The 23,300-nt window shown below is 48.4% G+C and overlaps 1 protein-coding gene across 14 annotated transcripts in view; it reads right to left on the reverse strand.

Annotated features, from left to right (window-relative positions):
* Positions 1-23,300, reverse strand: part of MSI2 (musashi RNA binding protein 2) — a 201,549-nt gene that overhangs the window by 63,765 nt on the left and 114,484 nt on the right. For all 14 annotated transcript variants that reach the window (XR_014855768.1, XR_014855769.1, XM_085078593.1 and 11 more), the window contains exon 7: positions 15,546-15,594. Coding sequence is in view for 12 of the 14 variants with exons in the window: in XM_085078593.1 (XP_084934719.1) it covers positions 15,546-15,594 (49 nt within the window). In the remaining 2 variants the exon portion in view is untranslated. The remainder of the gene's footprint in view (positions 1-15,545; positions 15,595-23,300) is intronic.

Consider the following 23,300-nt stretch of genomic DNA (forward strand, 5'->3'; position numbering starts at 1 on the left):
CCACAAAGGGTCTATTTATCCTGTTTGTAAAGCATTTGGGTGGAAGGACCTACAGCATCTATGGAAGGAGAAAAGAAAACCCAACAAACTACAGTGCCGTGCAGCTCAGCACAAACCTCAGTGCCAGTCACTGGGAACAGGCTATTTATAGCAGAGGATCATTAACTGCATTAAAAAAGTTTGATGTTCTCTAACAATCTGTGTCATTTCGAAGCGCTGGCCTTCCCCCTGACGCCGGCTGATAAGTGGAGCAGTGGTGCTGAATAGAGGTAATTATACACCAGTTCAATAGGCTGAGCCCTGCGCCGAATGTGAGCGTGTCCTTTCCCCAGGGCTCTTATTTAAATCTTATTCCAGCTCCCACAGCCAACCACACGGAGAACACTGCTATGGATACTCTCATAAACCTGCATAATTATGAATAATGCTTTGGTTTTTAACAAAATAAATCACCACACACTAAAAAAGTGCTTATTCCAACCTAGTGCTGGAAGAGATTAGAAGGCCAAGTGAAGCTAGACATCCCACTCCTGAAACACCAACGGTCTCTGGTATTTCTGTTTCTGCTGGACACACTGGCTACCTGGCTGTGGAGCACAGGCAAGGCTGGCAGGATCACTGCAGCACCTGGAGAGAGGAGCTGGAGCAGAGGTGCTGAGGATCACCTGAACAGCAGATCCTCTTATCACCCCATCATCAACCCCCAGGCAGGCCATTCCAGCCCTGCTCCAGACATTCCCCATGTGGCACACTTGGTTCTCATCCAGCTCAAAGTTTATCAGCTTGTAAGAAATGTACGGGTGAGAAAGCACAGATAACGCGGGGCTGATCGTTATCAGCAGGGATATAAAGCTCTTGTGATATGACACATCGAACATATGGTTTTAAAGACTTAATGTTTTGATCTGCCTCATGATGTCATCGTGGTTTCACAGCCTGCTGAGGCTGACGCCTGCCTGACACCATGTTCCATCCGTCTGTCCTGGGATGGGTGATTTATCCTTTGCCATAGAGTGCAAAGGGACTGGGAAATAATAATAAAAATAACAAATAAATAATGCAGCCACCCCGAGGTCACTGCTCTGACCAGGCACATCATGGCATGTGCCAAAATCATCTCTGATCAGCTGCGTGAGCGAGGGAACTGGTATGAAACCAGCTGGTGACTGCTTGGATGACTCCAACTTCCATCCTCCCCAGCTGATGTCACCACCATCCAGCCACACCCCACCTTGTCCCACCAGCCACCCCCAGTCTGGTCAGTCCAAGGGCCCAGTGGTCAGCTGGGGACAGAGCACTGGTGGGAGGGCTGGGGTGGCACAGTGCAAACCAGGGATTTCATGGCAGAAATCCCACTGGAGTGAGCACCACCCGAGCCCAAGGTTTTGTTGGGTGCTGCTGTGCTCTCCCAGAGGGTGGACACCCTGTAACCCCATGCAGCCACACACCAACCCCGGGTGCAGCCAGGCTGCTCTCCCTGCCAAGCCTCGCTGTGCTTTTGAACACCTTCCCTTTAACCTCTCAAGAGTAAGGGCTCTCCTTCCCAACCCTCCACACAGCTCTTGTTTCTCGAGTTGCCATCACAACAGAGTGCTGGTCACAGTCCCACTGTGCCCTGTCCCTGAGGAGGAGGAGGGAGCAGGTCTGGGAAGGGCTGTGCTGGCTTTGGCTGCCCTGCCCGAGTTGGGAAAGAGCCTTCAGTACACTCAGAGCCTCTGCAATCTCCACATCTGCTCTGAGGGGATTTTTGGGACGCATTTTCCTGGCAGATCCTCCCATCCCTGCTCCCTGTGCAGAGCAAGTTTCCGGTGATCCATCCCTTGGCTCCTGCCTCCCACCCTGCTCTCTCCAGATAAACCTGGTGCTTTTTAAAGTTATCTTTTGCCCACAGGAGACACACACCAGAGCAGCCTTTCTGCTGGTCACTGATGGGAACCTTCAATAGATCAGAAACAGAGATATTTCCACATTTAAAATCAAGTTCAGAAAGACAGGTGGGGAAAGGGGAGAAAACATTCAGACAGTTGGAGGTTTTCTGACATTCTGGTAATTTTCCCATCTTCAATGCACGAGTAAAAGGTTTGGGTGGTTTTTAAAATAAATTTCAGCTTTAAATTCTGTATTTTTTTCCTCCCAAAAAAGCTTTTTTGTAAGGAAGAATTAAATCTGACCAGAAAATGCAGGGAAATTGCTGTTACCTATTTTTTGGAGGTCTGTACCTTGTTCACATGTACCAAATACATCCACCCCAACACCATGCTCAGGAGATAACCTGATGCTCAAGGCCAAGGTGAGCAATGCCTGTCCTCAACTAATCAGGAGGTAATTAGCTGGAAGAATTCAGAATGAAACTACAGATGAAGAGTAAACCTTCAGCCACTAAATTCCATCCTCAAATAATGAGACTTTATTTTAATTTCACAGTAATAATATTGCCCAGCATCCCCTCCTCTTATTTACCTCCAGGAAGGAACATTAGCATAAAAAACATAATAAAAAATATCCAGCAAGCAGCTTTCACAAATTCCTGTGTATCACTCATCATTAAATTTGAGAATTAAGCCCTGTTAATGGACACAAACCATCATTTTGAGCGTGCAGGCAGTGTTAATATTTGAATAAGCCAACAACAACAACAACACAGAGGACTAATACATGCACGGTCATTCTTTCAAGCAGGGAGGATTCAGTTTTCATTTTCACAGAATATTAAACCAAATTTTAATTAGGTTATGCCAGAGCCTCTCCAGTAAGTGCTTGCAGGGGGAACTCCATTGGGCAGAAACACACTCTGCAGTGAAGGGAAGAACTTGCCAGTTAAATGGCTTAATCACTGAAGAGCTTTGAGGTGCCTCCTTGTTTTTTTCATTGTGGCCACCTCACACTTTGCCAAGAGGCTGTCAGAGATATTTAGCAATAATAACTTCTCTGGAGCATGAGAAGGGAGCTTGACAAACAGGAGTGAGATCAGGAAAGAAAAGAGAAGGAACAAAAACCTGTCAATATGTGAAAGACATCCTGTTCCTTCCCAGTGACCCAAAACGCCAAGTTTTGCTACTTCAAAACACCACAGAGGGAACAATCCCAAGAACAGCTCGTCCATGGTGGCACTGGTGCTGTCACCACTGGGTGCCTCCTGAACGCCTCACGGAGCTGCCCACGCTTGTGCCTTGGAGGAGAACTTAAACCAAAGCCAAGGAAAGCAAAGAAGGTTAAATTGCAGATGCAGCACCTCCCTGACGTGAGGGCACATCTGACCTGAAGGTCAGAGCTCTGGTGGCACTTGGCAGGGCTGGGCTGCACCAACACCACCCCAACAGCCCTCCTGGCTCTGCCCTCACCCTGCCCTCCTGCCAGCCTGTCCTCCAGCTCCTCCTGAAGCCAAAGACTCCCACCAGGGACCCTCTGACTGCTGCTCAACTCCCCTGGGGTGCTGTGCAAGTCCCAGTGTGTGTCCCAGGCTCCCTATGGGATGCAGGATTACTTAATCCCTGCGGTTCTTCCGAGAACCAAGGTACCTTCACACCCAAATGCCCCAAGTCTGACACTTCAGCTCTCAACTGCAGTTGAGAAACACCACAGAAACTGCCAACCCACTTGGCAGAGGGCTGGAGCGATGAGGAGATAGAGGAGATGGACAAACAGCTCCCTTTGCAGCGCCTCAACTCCAGCATCCCAAAGGCACTGTGGCCCTGCAGACCTCACAGCTGCTGGGGTGGTGGCTCTGTGTCCCCAGCCATGCAGGGACAGCAGCTGGGCAGGATGGCACCAAACACATGGCACAGCCCCAGATTTCCACGTTCCTCTCTGCTTAAAACTGAACACCACCACAGCCTGGCTGACATGAGGTTTTCCAGCAGCAGAGGCCACATGCTGGACCATGGTGACTCGGAGGGACCCAGACAGGACAGGACTGAGCTCTGGCACTGCCAAAGTTGGCCATGGGTGACACAGCACAATCAGCTCCAGCTTCATGCACTGAGTACAGGCTGCCCTAAATAAAGCACATCCCCCTCTCCCTCCATCAGCTGCACTTGTGACTAGTGGCCTTTTTAATATATTTTTCTTCCTTTATTTTTTTTCCCTTTCCACTTTTTACTCAACTGGCCCCCGTGTTTACAGCTCGCTGCAGCACAAATCCTTATTTCATGTCACCCACTGGCCCAAGCTGTCCCCACTCACTGTTTCTCCTAGACAAGTTAATAAGATGGAAGGCTCCCCGGAGGCCTCGAGCCAGCGAACATTATCACTTGGAAGCAAGGCAGAAATACTGACACATCGGAAATGACTTCAAGCCTATTAATTACCCTTTCTTCTCTGGCAGATCTTTGAGAGAGAGCTTGACAAATTGAAAGGCAGGAGAGAGCATCCTCCCTGTCCCAGGAGCCTCTACCCACGCCAACAACAGCAAAACACACACGCTTCCCCAAAAAAATTATTTGTTTTGTTATCAATTAAATCATCAAAAATTAGCTGAGACAGAGGCTGCCTGTCAGTGCCAGATCTCCCCTTTCTGTTTGTGCTCCTATTTCCAGAGGCAGGACACAAGGCAGGGAACAAGGGCTCGTGGAGCACTGGCACAGCTCTCCCACCCATCAGGGGATGTGGAAAATGCTGCTGAACTGGGAAAGTTTGGAGCTTCCCATTGAGTGCCAATGATCTCCATCCATACGATCCAACCCCAGCTCCTGATGTGCTGTAAAACCCCCGTGAATAAACCTCAGCCCCTCCCTCAAAATGTATTTTCAAATCCTCACTGGCATAATTGATCCTAATTATTATAAGCATCAGATATTAAATGCATTCCTACATGCAATGTGGCTTCAACTGTGGGCTTTCAGCGAAGTCTATTGTATAAATAAATGACTGGATTTCTTATTCAAGAGCTTCAGATGTGACAGTATTAATTCTGATGCAAAGTAGCCATGCAAGTCGAGATAAAGTCACTACCTGCCACTACAGCTTTATTTTTAAGGTGATTTTCATAATTTCTGGTTTAAAAAAGAAAAAAAACCAAAAAAACCCCAAAAAACTTCCAAAACAACTGAAACAAAAATCTTCAGGCCGCTACCTAGAAAACTATCATTAAATCATTTGTTCAGTTTTTATTAGTACCACTGTAATTAAAGGGAATCATATTTCAAAAACATCTCTTCAACAGCACTTATCAAACCCCATCCCTGCAGCCTATCAATTAGGATTACAATAACCTCGCTCCCTTGTTGCCTTTGCCATTAGCATTTTGATTGAATGGCTGTTGAGAAGTGACTGGTACCAGCAGATTGTGTTCACAAAGTAACATTTCTTTATTCGCTTCCATTGAAGCTTGTCTAGTTGTCTCCAGTTCCTACTCAAAAGAGACAAGACAGTTCCAAAAGCAGTAATTTTGATGCAAGATTTTTTTTTTTCCCTTCTCAGCAAGGTGAGATAGATTGGGTTAGGCTGGACACAATTGCTATTAAATCACCTGACAGCAGATTTGGGGGCTGCTCTCGGCTCTGACCTCAACACCTTCCAACCCCACAAACTCCCAGAGAGGTGTCAGGGCAGGAATGGCCACAGCCACATCCCCAAAACCTGGGAAATGCCCATGGGCCTCTGCAAACCTCCTTTAGAGAGTCATTAATAATAATAATAATAACTTATAATGCACGAACCACTTGGGGAAGTTTTTGGCTACGTTTATTGCTAATAGTATTGAATGTAAAAGGCAACAATTTGTCAGCCAACTCTCGGCACTTTGGGAATATAAGGGAGAGAGCAGAGTTCTCCAGCCATAACAGCAGCACTAACGAAGGACAGAGCAGCAACAATGTCAGCAGGAGGGGGATGGATGCATTCCACCACTGCCATGAATTATAACAACCAGAGTTCATTAAATCTACCACATTAAAATAAAAATGACCTGCCATGTCAGACAGTTCTATTTACTGATATTCCCACTGCTGATGCCTCCCCCGATAAATCACATTCCGCGGCACAACCAACAGTTATCCAAAAACATTTCAATTACTGGACGTGCTGGAAACTCCAGCGATGCTGAGTTACCCTGCCAAAGCATCACAACCCCAAAGTTGGGTCTGACAGCTTCCAGGGGAAAATGAAGTGACCCCTGTGGGCTCCCAGGGTGGCTGTGAGGACAGACATTGGATTAATGCAGAACTGAGAAGGGAGAGACAGAGGGGAATGTTCTCCTTGTGGAATGGGCTGGTCCTGACCTCTGTCAGCACATCCACCCTGCAAGGTGTGCTTCTCCCCAGCCACAGCATTCCCAGTGCCAACACAGGGCAGGGGTCAGTCCTGCCGTGCTTCCTGCCCTTCCTCATCCTCCTCCATCCCAACCCAGCCCCTGCACTCCACTCTCCACAGCCTCTCTCCTCTCCTCTCCTCCGGCAGCTCTGTCTCTGCTGGCAGGCAGCCAGGAGTGTGTAATGGTGCCAGGTAGCAATTTCATTTTTAAAATGCTCTTATCAAAGATTTAAGGTGAAAGATAAGAAGAGCACACTACATCATCATAAAGGAAACATTGTATAAGGCATAGTATTTTACAAATCAAAACAGTTATCAAAATGAAAAGGTATGAATATAAAAACAAATGGAGCCTGTGCTGTGGAGAGGAGGGGAGGGAGCTCTGGGTTCGGGGAATTGATCAAATTTCAGGTTTTCTTGACAAGTCTCAAAGCCTGTGAAGAACGGGAGCAGCGACACTTCCACTGTCATTTTAAACCAGAAATAAAATGTCAGGTACATTTACAGAGAGCATATACACACACGCTTATTTATATGCCTTTTCATATAAATAGATCTATAAATATAGATACATATTTTTCATACCATTACCCATGGCTGTTGGGTGCCTTTATCAAAGTCATCTGACCTGGAAAGCATCTGTTGTTAATACCACTGTTTTATTATTTATCAAATCCATTTCTTCATAGAATGACTAATTTCATACCCACAGCTGCTCCCATCTTCCCTCTGCAGCTGCTCCTTCCCTGGGCAGCCAGGCAGGTTTGCAGCTCATCTCCACCTCCCACCACCCTCCTGCTGCTCCCAAACCCCCCAAACCAGGTATGGAACTGGCTCTGAGCTCCTGCCCAGTCAGGGATGGAGAAGAATGAAGCCAAACGGCCAGGAGGAAACCTGTGGGATACCACCAGCAGTGGGGGAATAGGAAAAAAATCCCACACTTCTGTGATTTGATTTTTTTGTTTTCTGCAATTACATCCAGACAGCAGAAAAGCAAATATTTTTACCTCTTTATTAGTTTGGGTTTAGGGTGAAGAGGAACAGAGCTGCTAGAACAGGAACAGAAATGGCAAAAGCCAAGCTCCCACCACGACTTAAAGTGGTTTTAGCTCATCCCAACTTCCTGTGAGCTGACAGGGGAATATTTGTCACCACAACAAAGCAAATTCTGCCAGGCTTCTCCCTACGGATGCTGCCCTAATTTCCAGTGCTCTGTGGGACATGTGTGTTCACGTGTGACTCCTGCAATGGATGAGGAGGAAGATTTCCACCACCAGGGCATTGCTGGGACTGAAGTCAACCTCACAACTCCCATCTGACTTACAGTGGGGCTGGCAATGGTCCCAGTGAGAGTAAATATGGAGAGATGGCTCTGTGGTTCACTGGGACAGCACAGGGCTGCATTCCCTACCCAGCTGGAAAGGGGTTTGCAATCACTCACTGAGGGCTGAGGAGGGTTAATGGTACTGGATCTGTTCACTTCTGATCTTCTTCCACAGCAGAGAATTCAGGAAATTCTTAGCACTGGAAGGTGTTTTAAAATGGGGAGCAATCTGTGAATTACTGCTCTAGCTGAAGGTAGTTTTCTGGTCCAGAAAACACTCAATAAATTAAAAAGATAAAACCCACAAACCGAATGTGCCAACCTGCAGTTTTCTGAAAGAAGCAGTTTTTCAACTTATTCTATCGGATCCAGTGAAAAAAGTGCCAGATGTTCTTACTTCAGCTTATATGTACGAAAAAACATACAGGATAAGCAAAATCACTCCATGCCAGGACATATTAATCAAACTAATTAAAGAAATCTTCTATTTCCAACCCCCAACAAGCCCTTCTTCAGCAGCAGTCACTTGGAGCTTTTGCCTTGCAAAAACAACCCTGGGAGCAATTGCTGCTCCCCAGGGAGGGACAGACTCCAGCACGTGTTCAGCTACCTGCACAGGTGCACTTACAGCTCAGATCAGCATCCTCCCCAATTCCCAACACTTCAATGTCCAGAAACAGAACCACAGCCAGAGATGTGAGGATGGGGAGATCAAGTGGCAGAGCCTGCTCTGATGGAGGCTCAGGGGCACGAGCTTCGTTACCAGCATTATCTGTGTAACCTCTGTTTCTGCTGAATCTCAAGATTTAGGGGATAGGGGATGTGTTATCTGTTCAAACAGATCTCCAGGAGGCTTTTACATACGGCAATGACCTTGTAGAGTTAAAGGCTTCAGCAGAACCTGGAGCCCGGGCGAGTGACGGAGGGGACACTGCAGGGTGACAAACCAGCCCCTCTCTGCAGCATCCTCCTCACCTTCACTGCAAGGGCTCTGAGATTCTTTACTGAACTCAACCAACACAAAGCACAGCTCTGTGAGAAACAAAAGCTCCCCCTGTGCACGTTGGAGAGGACTGGCCCAGGCTGCTCCCTGTGATCCACTGGGAGAAGGAGCCAAAGCACCAGGGAGTGAGTGAGGCAGTGTCTCTCCCGAGTTTCAGATCACATTTTTGGGCACGCCACAAGGAGCTGCCTGCTTCCTCAAGGTCACCACGCTGATTTTAATTCTGCCTGTTGTATGCAGACTGCCCGTCTATGGAAATGTTGCATTTTGTTCTCCTCCCATTTCTGGCCTTTCCTCAATTAACATTTCCAAACAGTCCCACAAGGCTCAGAGTGCTCCCTGCTAATCACTTGGCTCTCGCATTCGGGAAGCAAAAGGGGGTTGGGTTTCATCAGCTGGGTAGATTCATAAGCAAGAACTTATTTGTGGCTTTTAGGGGTTCTTTCTGCTCAGAGATCATCAGGATTTGCACTAATTTCTCTGCCACTCAAGCTGGCTGCTCGGCAGTGGCAGTGAGATGGCAAACTGAGCTCCTATTAAATGACCTCACTGCTCAAGGCAGCCTCAGCCGGGCACACGACGTGGTGTCTCTAACACAATCTCACCCCCTGCAAGTGTGACACAACTGTGATCACCATTTACAAAAACTTCTGAAATATCTGCACAACCCTCACTTTTGCTTCCTGAAGGACCTGGCAGAGACCAGAGTGGCTCTGCTGATTTTCTCTTGCCCTCTCCAGTAAGATTGTGGTTTAGCTGCATTGTTATTGATGCACTTCAGGACTAAGTGAATGAACATTTTTCTCTTCAAGACAGAGACCATAAACCACAGTTCCAGGGGAAGGAAATGCCTTGTTCCTGCTCGTGGTCCTGCCCTAGACACCACAGACACCTGCAAGAGCAGCACTGCCTCTGCCATCTCTGTGCCTCTGCTTTCCCACCTCAGGCATCAGGATATCAGTCTCAGATCTGCAAAACCATCCTTTACTGCACCCCAGAAAGCTCAACTGGTATTTGAAAAGCTATTTAAGATCTCCTGTGAACAGGTGCCACAGAAGATGCTGCATTTCCCTCGACAGCTGTGCACTCTGGCTCTGAGGCTCCTTCCCGAGCTGCTCCATCCTGGGGAGGGTGAGTGTCTGGACTGAGCCCTCCAGCCAACATCTCAGCTTGCACAAGGGCTGATCCAAAGGGTGCTGCATAATCCAGGTCAGAAAGGTCTGGCTGCACAGGGCTCTCCTTCTGGCACAGCGAATTAAGTGATTTCTTCACCCACATTGGCCAAGGAGACAAGATACAAATGAGTTTACAACCTGACTGTCCTTTACAATGTGCTTTAAGTTGATATTTCATGTAAAGTCTCTGATACTGGAGGTTCCAAACTAATCGTCAAGCTGAGTTTGCAGCCTTTACTGGAGGTTGGAGATATTTTTTTTTTCCAATTACTATTACTATTGTGTTTTGTTTGCTAAATAAAAAAATACAAATGTCAGCCCCTTCCCTGAATGCTGCTGCAAGTGGAGCCTCTCCCCTCCTTCAGAGAAAGCATCCACAGACATCTCTTCCTGGGGTGCATCCTGGCCAGGGCAGCTGCTCACTCCATCTCCTCCTCTGGATGGAATTTCCATTACGGGTATAAAATTAAGCAATAAGGTCTGACAGGCAGCACAGATCCGGGCAATTATTCCAAGCCTCAGGTGGCATTATCCAGCGTGAGGCCAGGGGCAGAATGACTGTAACCACCCGAGACGTTCCATAATCGCCTGGAAAAGCGTGGCCAGGAGCCTGATTTGCTATTCCAAAGGGAGTCCTCTGGGATGTGGGGCTCACACCGGCCTGACTGGGTTTATTTTTACACTTCACGTCAGGTGCCCCGAAACAGCACCGGCCAGGAAATTAAAAGACAAGGGAGACAGATCCAAGAATTGGCAGCTTTTCCTTTTTGTTTTGTGTTTACTAACACCGAAGGGGGAGAAGGACAGAGGTGGGTGAGCCACGGGCATGGCACTGCCCTGAACAGCCATCACCCTGCCAGGGGGACACTCACAGTCCCCAACATCTGCTGAGAGCCTCAGGGGGACAACCTGGTGCCAAATGGGAAGCTTGGGAAGTGGCCCTGAGAGCAGAGCAGCTCTCCCTGTGCTGCTGCCATCCCCAACATCTCTCCTGACTCCCACCTTGGATCCCCAGCCTGGAGGAGAACTGCTGACACGGAGCAGAGATGTCAGCGTTGCTCCGCAGCGCTGCAGCCATTAATGTGTTTAAGAAATGAATATTTATAAGCGGGGATGTAATATTAAAAACACACACATATAAAATATTAACATGGCATATGTCACCGCTGCAATCCAAACAGACAGGTGTGACTGATGGTGTTCACTGATAGGTGTGTAAATGGTAAATAATATTAACTAATGAATCTTCGCAGCCCTCATGTGAAGTTTGGAAGCAAATATTTGCTTAAAAATCGCTCCAAGCCCCCTGTGTGCAGCTACTGCTCCCCTGGTCCTGTTGAGAAGACAAACTCCCCTCAGCCCTGTCAGCAAGGGTTAAATCTCTCCGTGGCCAGCCCCAGGTCCCTGGGATGGATTTCACGGGGAGGGAGCGGTGAGGAGCCAGCGCTTCCCGCAAAACAACCACACTCTCTGGAGTCCCATTTATGAAGTGATACAGCTGACAGGGGAATAAAAGCCTGTCTCATCTCGGAAAGCAATAACAATAACACTGCCTCCATTTATAGCTTATGTCACACTTTTCATCCAAAGCCCTTAAAGCACTTTATGTTTTAAAAAAACATCATCGCTGTGTCTGTGGATGCTTTCCCCAAATCTGTGGGTCAAACCTGCTGGAGCAGCTCTCCCTCAGCCCCATCCTCCTAAAAAGCACAATCTGTGAGCTGAGCAAAGTCTCCCTCCGAGCACTTCTAAGGATACTCGGTGCTATAGCCAGGCTGCTGCCAAGGAAAGCTACGCTCAAAATGACCAAATTAGGCAATTATTTCTATATATTTTAACTACTCTTTTCTCAAAACTGCCCGGGGATGTATTTTTAAATGCACATGACTTTGCCTGACTTGAGGGAGATGGCGATAAACAAATAATTGCAGTGACTTAATTATATTTATATCTCATCTATAAAAATGTCAATTATAACTTCAGAGATCAGCTCCAGAACTGAGGTTTTGGCAGCCGGACAGAACACAAAAGGCTATTTTTCTCCTCAGAAAAACTTCCTTCACCGAGACACAACTGATATCTCTCTAACAGCATCGCTCCTGTCTCTCCCAATAAACACAACCATTATGTCAGCTGCTTCCACCTGGACAATTACTTTCATGCACTGAAATCTGCTGGATGGACACAGTGCAGACATGAAGTTCGACCCTCACCCTCCTCCTCGAGCAGAGCCTGTGGGAAGGATGGCAGAGCCCCTGTGCTCTGGGGTGTGCTCCTGGTGGGATGGGAGACACCAACCCTTCAGTCTGAGTTCTGTGGGTTGAGATCAACGCCAGCCTCGGGCACAGCAGTGCCCATGGGTCTGTGATGCCACACCAGCAGTGTCCTGGTGGGACACTCATGGTGGGCATGGGAGCCAGAGGGTGCTCAGCCATCACCCAGCCCCTGCCTGAGCACTCTCCTTGCAGGAAAACAACTCTGCAACTCCTGCAAACCCCAAGTGACCGCAGAGCTCTGCTGCAGTCAGCGTCCCTCTCTGGAGATGGTTTAACCTCTACCATGTGGGATGCTGTCTGGACCCTGCAGACAGCCTGCCTCACTCTCATTTTGTTTAGTTTTAAGATTAAAGGAGTCCAAATCACACGCTGTCACTTCCCTCCTCTCTCTGCTGCCATCCTTAACTGTGCAAGAGGGTTAATTGATATGAAAATAACTCTGGGGGCTGGACGGCTTTGAAAAACATATAGTATTACATTCAATACCAACAATTACAGCTTGGGGGATGCAGTCACTCAAAACCTTAGGCTTTTTGCAAGTCCAAGACGTGATGCAGGTCCTGCACAGCTTCTGGGGTGGCTGAAGGCTGCAGACACCCATGGAACAAGCACAGGCTGGCAGGGATCATGCAGGTCTGGGAGCAGGAGCATCCCACTGAGACATGGAACTCTGCAGCCATTTCTGCTGGCTTACCTCTGCCTCATGCTGTGACCACCTCAGGACAGCCCACTCCTGCACCCTCTGACTGATCTAAGTGTCCCTCCCTCCCTCTTCCTCCTCCAGCAGCCAAAGTTTTTTCTCAGCTCTGCTGGGAACAACAAACCCTCCTCCAGGATTGGGACTGGGATCAGGACTGCCCAGCACAGCAGAGCCCAAGGGCACAGCCCCCACCCCAGCACATTGAAATGCTTCCTGGAGCTCGTTGCCATAATGAAGTTAGAAGGACATCATCATCCTGCCAGGCTCCCTCCACCCCCAAAGATCAATAACTAATGCTGAACTCCAGATTTTATCTGCACTTTGCAAGGGTAACAAAATAACACCACCCTCTTTTTTTTTCCTTTCTTTCCAATTACTGAATCCTTTCAAGATTGACCCAGTAATTTTCAGCTCTATGAAATTTTAGGCATTGAAAAAAGTGACAGAAGTGATCTGCCGGAATGTTGGGAAAACTTGTGTGTGTGGTTTTTAGAGAAGTACAGAAATACAGTAGTACACAAACAGAGGATCACAACACCTTCTTTCCAAAAATAAATTGCACCTTAACAGGCTGACCCAGGGGTATTTGTTCATCAAGTGCTGGTTCTTTGTGTGCCCAGTGTCAGAGCCAGGAGAACCCCTGGAAGGAGACATGCCAGTGATTCTAGGGATTGTCTTGCCTACAATACTCCAAAAATCAACCATTCCAATTAAACTGTCAGATTCTGCAGCCTGCCTTTAATATAGCTAACCAGACCAGCATGAAATGCCAGAGCTGAGTCTTATTTTCCTCAGAGAACACCCAGGAATAGCTGGACATTAAAATACTCCAGCAGAGGCACAGCATGACTGGCCTGATGGCATTTTCGAGGTTATAGAATCATAGAATCAATAAAGTTGGAAAACACCTCCAAGATCAAGCCCACCACTGAGGCAAAGCGCTCCATGCAAGGCATGAAGGTTTATTTTGGGTGGGGCTTTCAAGCCAGGGTGAGCAGTTTTGAAAACCCCTCTTCCTCTGCCTGGCCCAACCCCTGCATTCCCACCAAGCAGTGCTGGTGCAGGTGAGTTACACACTCCCCAAATACACACACGTGCCAGAATTATGTCAACAAACCCTCTCAATTTGCTTGCAAGGAAATTTATCTTGCCTTCTAGCAGTAGGGAGTGAATTTTAATCCTTTTCCCTTTCCGTGCCCACGATGATTATTCCAGGCATAGACTAACGACAGCAAACCACAGCGGATATTTTATCTGCCATTCCTCTTTCCCGTGGCTAATTTGAAGATACAGATTGCAACCCACAAGTGGTTTTAAGAATTGCCATTAACACTGTTGCTGCACACTACCGCATTTTAAACATGCTTCCAACACAATCAGAGTGTCACAATTTGTAAAATCTGGGGTGATTTTATCGGCAAAACTCACTTCATCACCACAGCCCTGAGCCAGTTCATTAGGCTGATTAGCTGTAGCTACCTGTACAGAGCAGGAAAAAAGTGCCACAAAAGGCTGGATAAATTCAAGTGTGAAGATGAAGAGAACTCTTACTCTGCCTTTTACACTTGATTTTTCTTTCCACCTGTACTTTGCAGGGGTAAGGACCCAGAGCTCAGCCCTCTCTCTGCTTAGTTCCTCCCCACTTAGATCTCACCCAGGAGCTTACATTGGGATGCTAATGTGGAGCAAAATGTCATGGCTTGCATGTAGGAAAAACAAGCTATTAAAAAAATTAGCCAGAGAAATAAATTCACAGAATTCCCAGGAGAAAAAAAAAAAAGGATGACCTGTTGCCTCTCATCCTCAACACACACAGTGAGGAAAAAACCCTTTGTGGAAAACCCAAAAGGTTTCATGGCAACTAAGGTGCCCCCCCAGACCTGCAGCCCTCATCTTTAGCAGACCTTTTCTGCAGGCAAGCCAGTGGAAAGATGCTTTTGGACAAGGAATCCATCCTGCGGGGCTCATTACCCAGGTTCAAAGCTGCAGGCTCCCCGAAGAGCACAGAAACGCTGAAGCAGGGCTGTTAGAGCAGAGCTCAGCACTAGCACAGCTCAGGCACCAACACTCACCCTGCCCTCCTGCCTGGGAAGTGCTTACAGCAGCACAGAGCCAGCGGCAGGGGACAGAGCAGAGGTCACCTTGAGGAGCACCAGAGCAGCATCCTGCAGGAGCTCAGCAAGAGCTCACAGAGCACTGCTCTGCTATCATGTCCCTGCAGAGCCTCCTGGGCCAGGGCAGGCACAAGGGGTGAGGCCACGGTGAGCCTGGTGGGCAAACAGAGCTCACTGCAGGCACAGCCAGCTAGAACCAAGCTGGTTTTCACAAAGCTGTAAAGTTGTCTCTCTTGTGAACTGTGTGTAGGGAAATTCCTCTTCTGGAGATCCTGCTTGCTCAGAGCTACCAGCACCAGAGGCTCAGCAGTTCTCACTCAGCTTCACAACTCCAGCACACTTGCAATCCCAGTGGAGGGGTTTAGTACCCTCATTCCCTGGTATTTTGGCTTCACTGGCCTTATGCCCAGCTTAACTAATGCCAGACCCTCAAACCTGCTGCTTCCCAGCAGCCTCAGCACAGCCAGCTCCAGGGATTTACTCTCTCTAGAGAGCCTGACAGTGGTCCTCCCAAAGAAAGGTCATTAGACCGACCAGGAAAGTCACTTCTAACAAGAAACTCATGGGGCATTCCACGCCAGCCAGCCCTTCCTCTGCCACCTGCACACAGAGGGATTTAGCACCATGGATTTAGCCACCAGCTCATCACACTGAATCTGGTTTTTGCCACACACTGTGAGCTCAGAGCTCCCAACCCCTCTTACCTCTATGCCTGTTGGTCGTCTTGTCAAACATTAGCATGGCATCCTCTACCTGCAAGACAAAGAGGGGAGAGTTGTGCTTTAACACATGCTGGCAGCTCAAACACACCACACACACCGGGCAGGAGCAGCCTGGATGGAGCAGAACTCCCTGGTTTTGGCCAGAGGCAGCTCCCCAATTTGCAAAGCTGCTGCTTCCCCCTGCCCAGCCCACCCTGACATCTGATCCTGAAGAGGAAAAGTGACCAGTGAAAGTGTTGCCCCTAAAGAGCCACATATCTCAGCAGCTCTCCCACTTCACATCAACCCCTGGCTGTGCCTCTCTTCCCTTCTGTAGGGAGATAAGGAAGGGCCAAGGGAGGAACTGTGGATGCAAATCAAGCCCATGACTTCTACAAATTAGAGTCACTGTCTTGGCTGAGAATTAGGAGGTTAAAAGAGGAATGAGAAGGGTAAAATCTGGTCAGCCAAGAAAGGTATTCAGGGGTTTTCAAAAGGGCTTTTGAAAAGCTGGAGGAAAGAGGGGAGAGGGAGGAGGGAGAAAGTTTAATTCGCATCAGGCTCGGCATTTCCACTTCAGAAGAGAGATGACTGATGAAACGTATTGAAGTGCAACCAAATTGCCTTCAACTTTCATTAGGATTTGCATGATTTATTCCACCTCCATTTAATCTGTGCAGCCACACCTAAAATTTTGCACTTATTGCACAAGGATGTTGTGCTGGGGTTGATTTCCCAGCATTGTCACACCTTGAGCTGTTGCTCTGAGGCTGCAGGAGTGAGGACAGATGGGTCCTGTGTGCCACTGGACACATCCTGGGAAAGCTCTGAGATGAAATTACAGACTTGCAATTCCCTGTTGTAAACTCAGGGATGATGAAAACCTGTAACACTGGATTACAGGTGGTGTTGCAGGAAGAGAGAACTTTAAAGAAAAGGTTTTATCCTCTAAAAGACTCCACTACTTGTCTGGGGTGTGGCTTTGGGATTTTTTGTTTGTTTGAGGTTTTTGGATTTTTTTCCACCAGTAATTTTCCTGCATTTCCTTGTGCTTGCATTCTGGCTTTCTATAAACCATTTGTTTTAGCTAAATGATTTACCATGCAGTTACACGCTCTCCTCACCTCACACAGTGCCACCAAAGGTCCTACCTGTCCCCAGCAATGACCTCTTAGACAGCAGACAGATCCAGCCTATGTCTGTGAAAAACTACCATCTCAGCCTTGGCTGGGCAGAAGGAGTTTGGGAAGGTGATGGAAATACAGCCTGAACCTCCTGAGGTTCTGAGGGACTAAAATACATTCCAGAAAACAGTAAAAAAATACTGTCCAGCAAAACGTTATGTGATGCCTAAAATTCATCTGAAAACCTTCCTCTGCTTAAGTTGTTCTTAACTTTTTTAGCCACAATAGTTTGCCAAAAGCACTAGCAATGGCCTGAGACGGTGCAGAACTGCAGGTCTCCTGATACCCATCTTGCCTGAGCCCTAAAGACGCTGATGCACTGAAAAACCCAAACTGCATTAAGCACGGAGCCATTCGTCCTGCTGTCTGTCTTCCCTCCGAGGGGGAAAACTCACCAGGATGAGCAATACCAGGAGGCAGATAAGGACCAGGCTGCCCTTCACCCTGCACACTGCTTATCTCTGCTCCAGGGTTACGTTTGCTCAGCAATCTTTATTTTTCATTCCCACAGGTCTTGGCCTCACTAGAACCAAAAATTACACATTGCACCTGCGGCTGTTTTGTGGGGCATCGCAGCTCCTGGTGCCTCCTCAGTCCCTGCACCAGCCACCCTCTGTCCCCACTCAGTCCCTGCTGCAAAAGGTTAAATATGGAGCTTTTCTGCCTCCAATATTACCACAGAGCCCAGAGAGCTCTTGGGTGCCCAGGAGCACAGACCCAGCAGCCCAGAGAGGTCCCCTGTCCCCTGTATGCAGGTTCTCCAGGCTGGACCCACACTGTCCTGCCAAAGTGACACCTCCTCCTGCACTGACACTACTGGGGACTTCAAAAAGGCTGTTGTGCTGGTCCTGGGGGAAGAAGAGACGTCAGATGAGGCACAGCCTGACTCTGCCCTCACTCCAGCATGGCCATGTCTCAGCCCTGAACCTCTTGTGCAGCCTCATCCTGCTCGTCCAAGAGCTGCCAGGGCAGAGGAGGGGCTGGTCCTGGCCAGACCGAGCACTGGAGAGGTGAGGGTGCAGTTCCTGCTCCCACTCAGCTCTGCAGCTCCCTTCCCTTCTCCCACCTGTCCAACACAACATTTCCCCCCTCCGTTTGCTCCTCTGGGCAAACACTGCTTCGTGCCATGTGTACCAAGCTGGAATGCCGATCTTGGCAGAGATCTTTTTTATGCAAATACATCCCTATTAACGAGCGCAGGCTGCAGGGGCTAATCCAGGAGGGAGCTTTCCTGGGGCCCCGAGGAGCACAGGCACCCCGGAGCAATGCTGTTCCCCCCCCCAACAGCACCAACTGCTGGGATCAGGGCTGGGCAGCAGCTCCTGGAAAAGGGTCAGCCCTGACAGTCCACATAGGAAACCTGCACGGGGGGAGCGTCTCTGCAGCCGAGTTCAGACGTGGCCCAAGTATGCCTTGAAGAAAAAATAATCAGTGGGGTGTTCTGTGAGCCAGCTGGTGCCCTTTCAACAATGTCTAATTGGTTATCTTTTCTCTTTCCTAAGGTCAGAACATTTTATCTCTGTCTCTGCCCTTTCTGTGCTTACCCCACCCTGCGTTATTTTTTAGGGCAGGCATTGTAGCAGAAGAATAGCCTCTTTCCTCCATAGTCCGGTGACACAATGAGACTTCTTGAAACCTCCTGAATAGATAAAGTGCAGTGGCAAAAGGAAAATTCTATTAACGCTTTGCAAAATAAAACATCTAAGAGCTGGTGAGACAAGCAGGAGAAGAAAATCAATATGGAGAGGGCAGCGCGCTTAGAAAAACTTTTCACCAGTTGCAAAAAGGTGGCGAGGGTATGGGAGGGAGGGGGGAGAGAAACTTATTAATGCAGAAAACCCATCAATGGTATGGAAATCTGGCAGAACAGCAAGAACTCAAACTAGAAGAATTTGAATATACAAAGAGCTGAATAGAATGAGCAAACCACACTGCCTCACACACACAGCCCGTTTCTCACGGTTCTCTGTGAAGCAAACACAAGCGGCTTGTTCAAGTTTTCATCAAGGAGAAATAAGGGACACAGTCAAGGTAACCGGCAGTAAACCCTGTAGTAAGCAAATTGATCCCTGTTTCAGGGGAAGGGAAAAAAAACAACCCAGAGGCGAAACTCAAGTACATTCAGGGGCTGTGACTGTCCGAGTTAACCCCCTCCTCCAGCCCCTTGCTCTCCTGGTGTTTTAAAGATGCTCAACTGCAAGTTTTACATGTCTCAGCTCAAAACACGCAGTTCACATTTTGCACAAAAGAGACAAGAAAGGTTTTCCAGGGTTAGAAGCAGGACTGGAAGATGGAATTGCCACCTGCAAGGCTTGGCCATCAGCCCCCTGCAAAGCTTTGGATGCCTCAGTAAGGAGTGGGAGGCTGAGCCAGCTCCACCCAGGGCACTGAGAAACCACCAGGCAACCCAAACCCCCAGCCTCTCTCAGATGGAGTATGGCTCCACATATATTTATATATATATATTACAGGAGCTGATTAATCTGGATTCATTCTGAGTATCAAGCCAGTTACAAAATGAACAGTCTTAGGACTTGGGGTAGCTAAAAAAAAGAAGAAAAAGATTTGCCAGCGAACATTGGTTACAAATGGACACTTAAGCCCCCCAGACTCCTCTGTCCCAGCACAGCCCATCCATACAGCCAATGCAGACCCAGTTTCTTACATAAAGCCTAACTAATGGGCTTCAGTTTATTTAACTTCTTTTTTTTTCCAATCCAGTTGGGGCTCTGAGAAAAGGAAGGGCTCTACCACTTCATTACTCACTGCCTGGAAGGAGGAATAGGGGAGAATAGGAGCAAAGAAAAAAAACCTGGAGGAGCCAAAGGCTTTAATAATCCTAACAGTTCCCAGGGTTATTTAAAATATGCCCAACCAGTTCACAAAAGGCTCCACGGAGATAAATGTATTTGATTTTCTTCCACTTTAATGGAGGCATACATTTAAAGCAACAAAACCAGGGTGACCTAAATAAAATGACTATTAATTGTACTCAGAAAGGCTCTGAATTTAATGCAAGTGATCTAGCCCAGCACAAGAACACACAGTATTCTCCAGTCATTCCTCCTACTTTCCTCTTTGGGATTCTCAACTCCTCTTTTCCACAAGGCAGCAGGAGCTGATCAGACCCAGAACAGCCCATGGCCACTCACACCCTAACCAACAGGCTGAGTCCTCTGCAAAACCCAGCAATAGTTCCAGAAGAATCTGTAGGATGGTGTCCACAAAGTGGAGCACAGTGCTGCCATTGAGAGCAGAAGGACCAAACCAGGATGTTTTTCTGGAAAACTTCAAACCTGATCCTGTATCTCTCCTACAGCGCAATGCCCACACAGACATGGACCCAGGAGGTGCCCATGGACACTCTCTGTGAAGCCAATGTTCCTTTACAAGGTTCCTGTGTGCACAGGAGCAGCACCAGCCACCATCCCACACCTCCATGTTCTGGTTTTTCCATTTGAATTGAGTTTATACTCCCTGAGTAAAACTTCCACAATGAAACCACCATAACTACACCAAAGGGACACACAGCAGCCTTTGTGCCTTCTCATCCAGCCCAGGAAGGCTTTTCCTGATCCAAACCCTGAGTTTCCAACATGTCCAGAGCCAGCTGAGATGTTTCTGTGCTTCCCCCAAGTGCCTCCCTGTGCTGGAGGAGTTGTTTTCAACACTCCCAAGCAGATTTGGCACTATGCTCTCCATCCCTTCAAGGTAAAGAAGAATTGGGGCAAACAAATGGAATTACACCTGCAATGGAACACGGTGGCAATTCCAACTGGGTCTGGGGAGGGAAGGAATTACTGAAGAACAACATTCAGCCCCACACAGCTGGGCTGTGCCTCTACTCCCTCAGTCCCAGACTCGTGAACTTTACAGGTCTATCACCTCTCCTGCTCTCCCAAGAAAAGTGTGCTGGATATTCTGGTCTAATCCCTCAAATTATTTATCCACACTGCACAACTCCTCCAATATTTTGTTTTCTGAAGCAGAAAAACCTCTTAGCTGCCAGTGAACTGTCAGGTGCTGTTATTTGAAATGCGCATGTGAAATCCAAGCGTCGGCAGCGCTCCTGCAGATTTACAACCTCGCCCCACGTAAATTAAGACAAATGCCTATTGCATGGCAGACAGTTTGAAATGGCTCCCCACACCAGGCCTCTGGGCTTGATTACAACAGAATTAAACAAAGAAACAAATTATCCCCCCTCTTTCTGTCACACACACTCTCCTCCTCCCAGCTCGGCTCTGTCTCCTTCCCAAGGGCTCCCCAGCCTTGCTGACCATCACCAGCTTCCTTCAGCCTTGTATCCCAGCAGGGATGACCACACCAACCAACCCAGAGCGTGGCTGCTCCCTCTGCCACCACCCCACCATACTGATCCCATCCTGGCCAGTGCTCTGGGGAGCATGGTGGGGACCTCCAGGCTGGGAGTGCTGCTCCAGCTTCCCGAGGTAGCCAGGCTGGGGATTCACCTCCTCTGAGCTCCAGGAACGATGTGGTTGTGCTCCCTGGGGTGCTGGAGGCACAGGCTGAGCTCCCTGGCTGAGTCCTCCCCAGTGTGCCATGCTGACAACTTCCCAACCGCGGGCTGACAGATTATGCACCACGATAACAATCAATGCCATACTGTGCAAGCACAAATTCCAGTGCTAGCAATTTTTCCCCCCAGCAGTCAAGGCTTTAAAAAGTCTTCTTCAGCAATTATAGCTAATAAAACTACAATTTTATTCAACACACACATATCATTGTAACTAATTTTGCTCCATCAGGGCTGAAATTAAAACAGTCATTCAATCACGTTAATCTCAGGGCTTGCTCACCAGCCGTGACATGGCAAAGAGCATCCCCAACGCTTGCCAAAAAGCACTGTGGCTACTGTTGGACTTCAAAATGCTCCTGCAAAACACGAATACGTTACTCAACGCTTACTCTACCAAGGGGGATGTAAGAATGACTAATGCTCTCCAGAAAAAACAGCTTTCCACAGCAGGACAAATTAAACATGACTTCATAGACGATTTCTCATTAATTCCTTCTCTGGCATTAATAACATGGCGTATTGATGAAAGCAAAGCTCACATCAAGTTATAAACTATGTGAGGACTCTTGGAGTGTTCCTTTACCTGCTGTTGGCTGAGAGCTTCCCTTGTGCCCCACAGATCTCCAGCACCTGTTAGCTAACACCACTGACCAGTAACACAGGTTCTTGCAAAAAATCCCACCAAACCAATGAACAACTCAAACATAAAACCAGTTCTTTCCTCAGCATCAGGGGCTGCAGCAGAGAAGGTGATGAGAAAAGGAAGGGAAAGAAGGAAGGCCAGTGCCATAGGGTAATGACCTCTCCTGCAGCTCCAGGTATTCCAGGGATGCCTTTCACCATGGAAATCAAACTGAAGACAACACAGGGAGCCAGAGCTGCCCTCTCCCAGCTGCAGGGCAGGCATTTGCTGGCTGTGCTTTTAGGGAGCAGAAAAGCTGCCTCGTCAGAGCAGAGCCTGGGCGGGTGACTCTGCAATCAAGTCCCGCAGCTAGGTCTAATTGCCCAGAACGATCCCTGCCCGCAGCACAGGCAGCTCTCCCCTGGGTCTCCTTAGCTTGATGGGAAAATAGGTTCCAGTGCTGCATTTCTGAGATGGATTAGGGGAGTCAGGAGCCACACCAAGACTGTGGCTCAGAGAGCACCAGAGCCAGAGGGACATCCCTGTCCTCCTGCCCTCCTGCCAGGCCAGCAGTGCTCAGGGGATGAATGAATGAATGTCCAGCTGAGCTCTGGGATCCCCAGGGAACAGGGGGTACCACGAGCACCCTGCAGGAAGGACCTGAGCCTCAACACCACGAGCTCACTGCAAACACACTGAGCACGGGCTGAGAACAACCTGCCCTGAAAGAGCTCTGGATGGTGACACAGATGGCACATGTCATATAAGCAAATCAAGGGCTGCCACGATGACACATTTTGTACTCATCAGGGTAACACACACACTGACCTGGCCACAGACAGAGGTGCCACATCAGTTAAAACCAGTCATTCAACCTGAAACTGGGGTTAAATCCCAGAGCTCCTGCTGCTGCTCTTCCCCGGAGAGGCAAGAACAGAATCCTGTTCCAAACATTTGCTGGAGAGCATCCAGGCTCCCTCACAAGCACTTAATTCACCCTGCCTCAAAACATCCTTGTGTTTTACCCATCTAGCAGACAAGGAAGAGGGTGGGACTAGAGGGGAAACTGAGTTCCAGGCGTTTTAGTGACCCACACGTGGCCCCACAGCCAAGCATCATCCTGGAACTCTGCCTTGGATTCCCTGCTGGCATCAGGGGATCCTCCTCCCACCCTCATCCTTCCCCGTGTGCTCACTGAGGCCCCATCTCCCTGTACATGTGCACATGCACACATTGTGCATTGTTTTCTACAACTTCCCCAACAGAACAACTTTTGGCAAGTGTTTCCTCGTGGGATCCACAACTGAATGAAGAACCTAAGCCCCATCATCCTGCTCCATGTGTTCCCCCCACCTGCGTGACGAGCCACCACCAGACAAAAACCCAAGGCAAACTCACACATGGGCTACTTT

Source organism: Lichenostomus cassidix, chromosome 19 (assembly GCF_008360975.1).
Source record: "Lichenostomus cassidix isolate B80296 chromosome 19, HeHo_3.0, whole genome shotgun sequence".
Lineage (NCBI taxonomy): Eukaryota > Metazoa > Chordata > Aves > Passeriformes > Meliphagidae > Lichenostomus > Lichenostomus cassidix.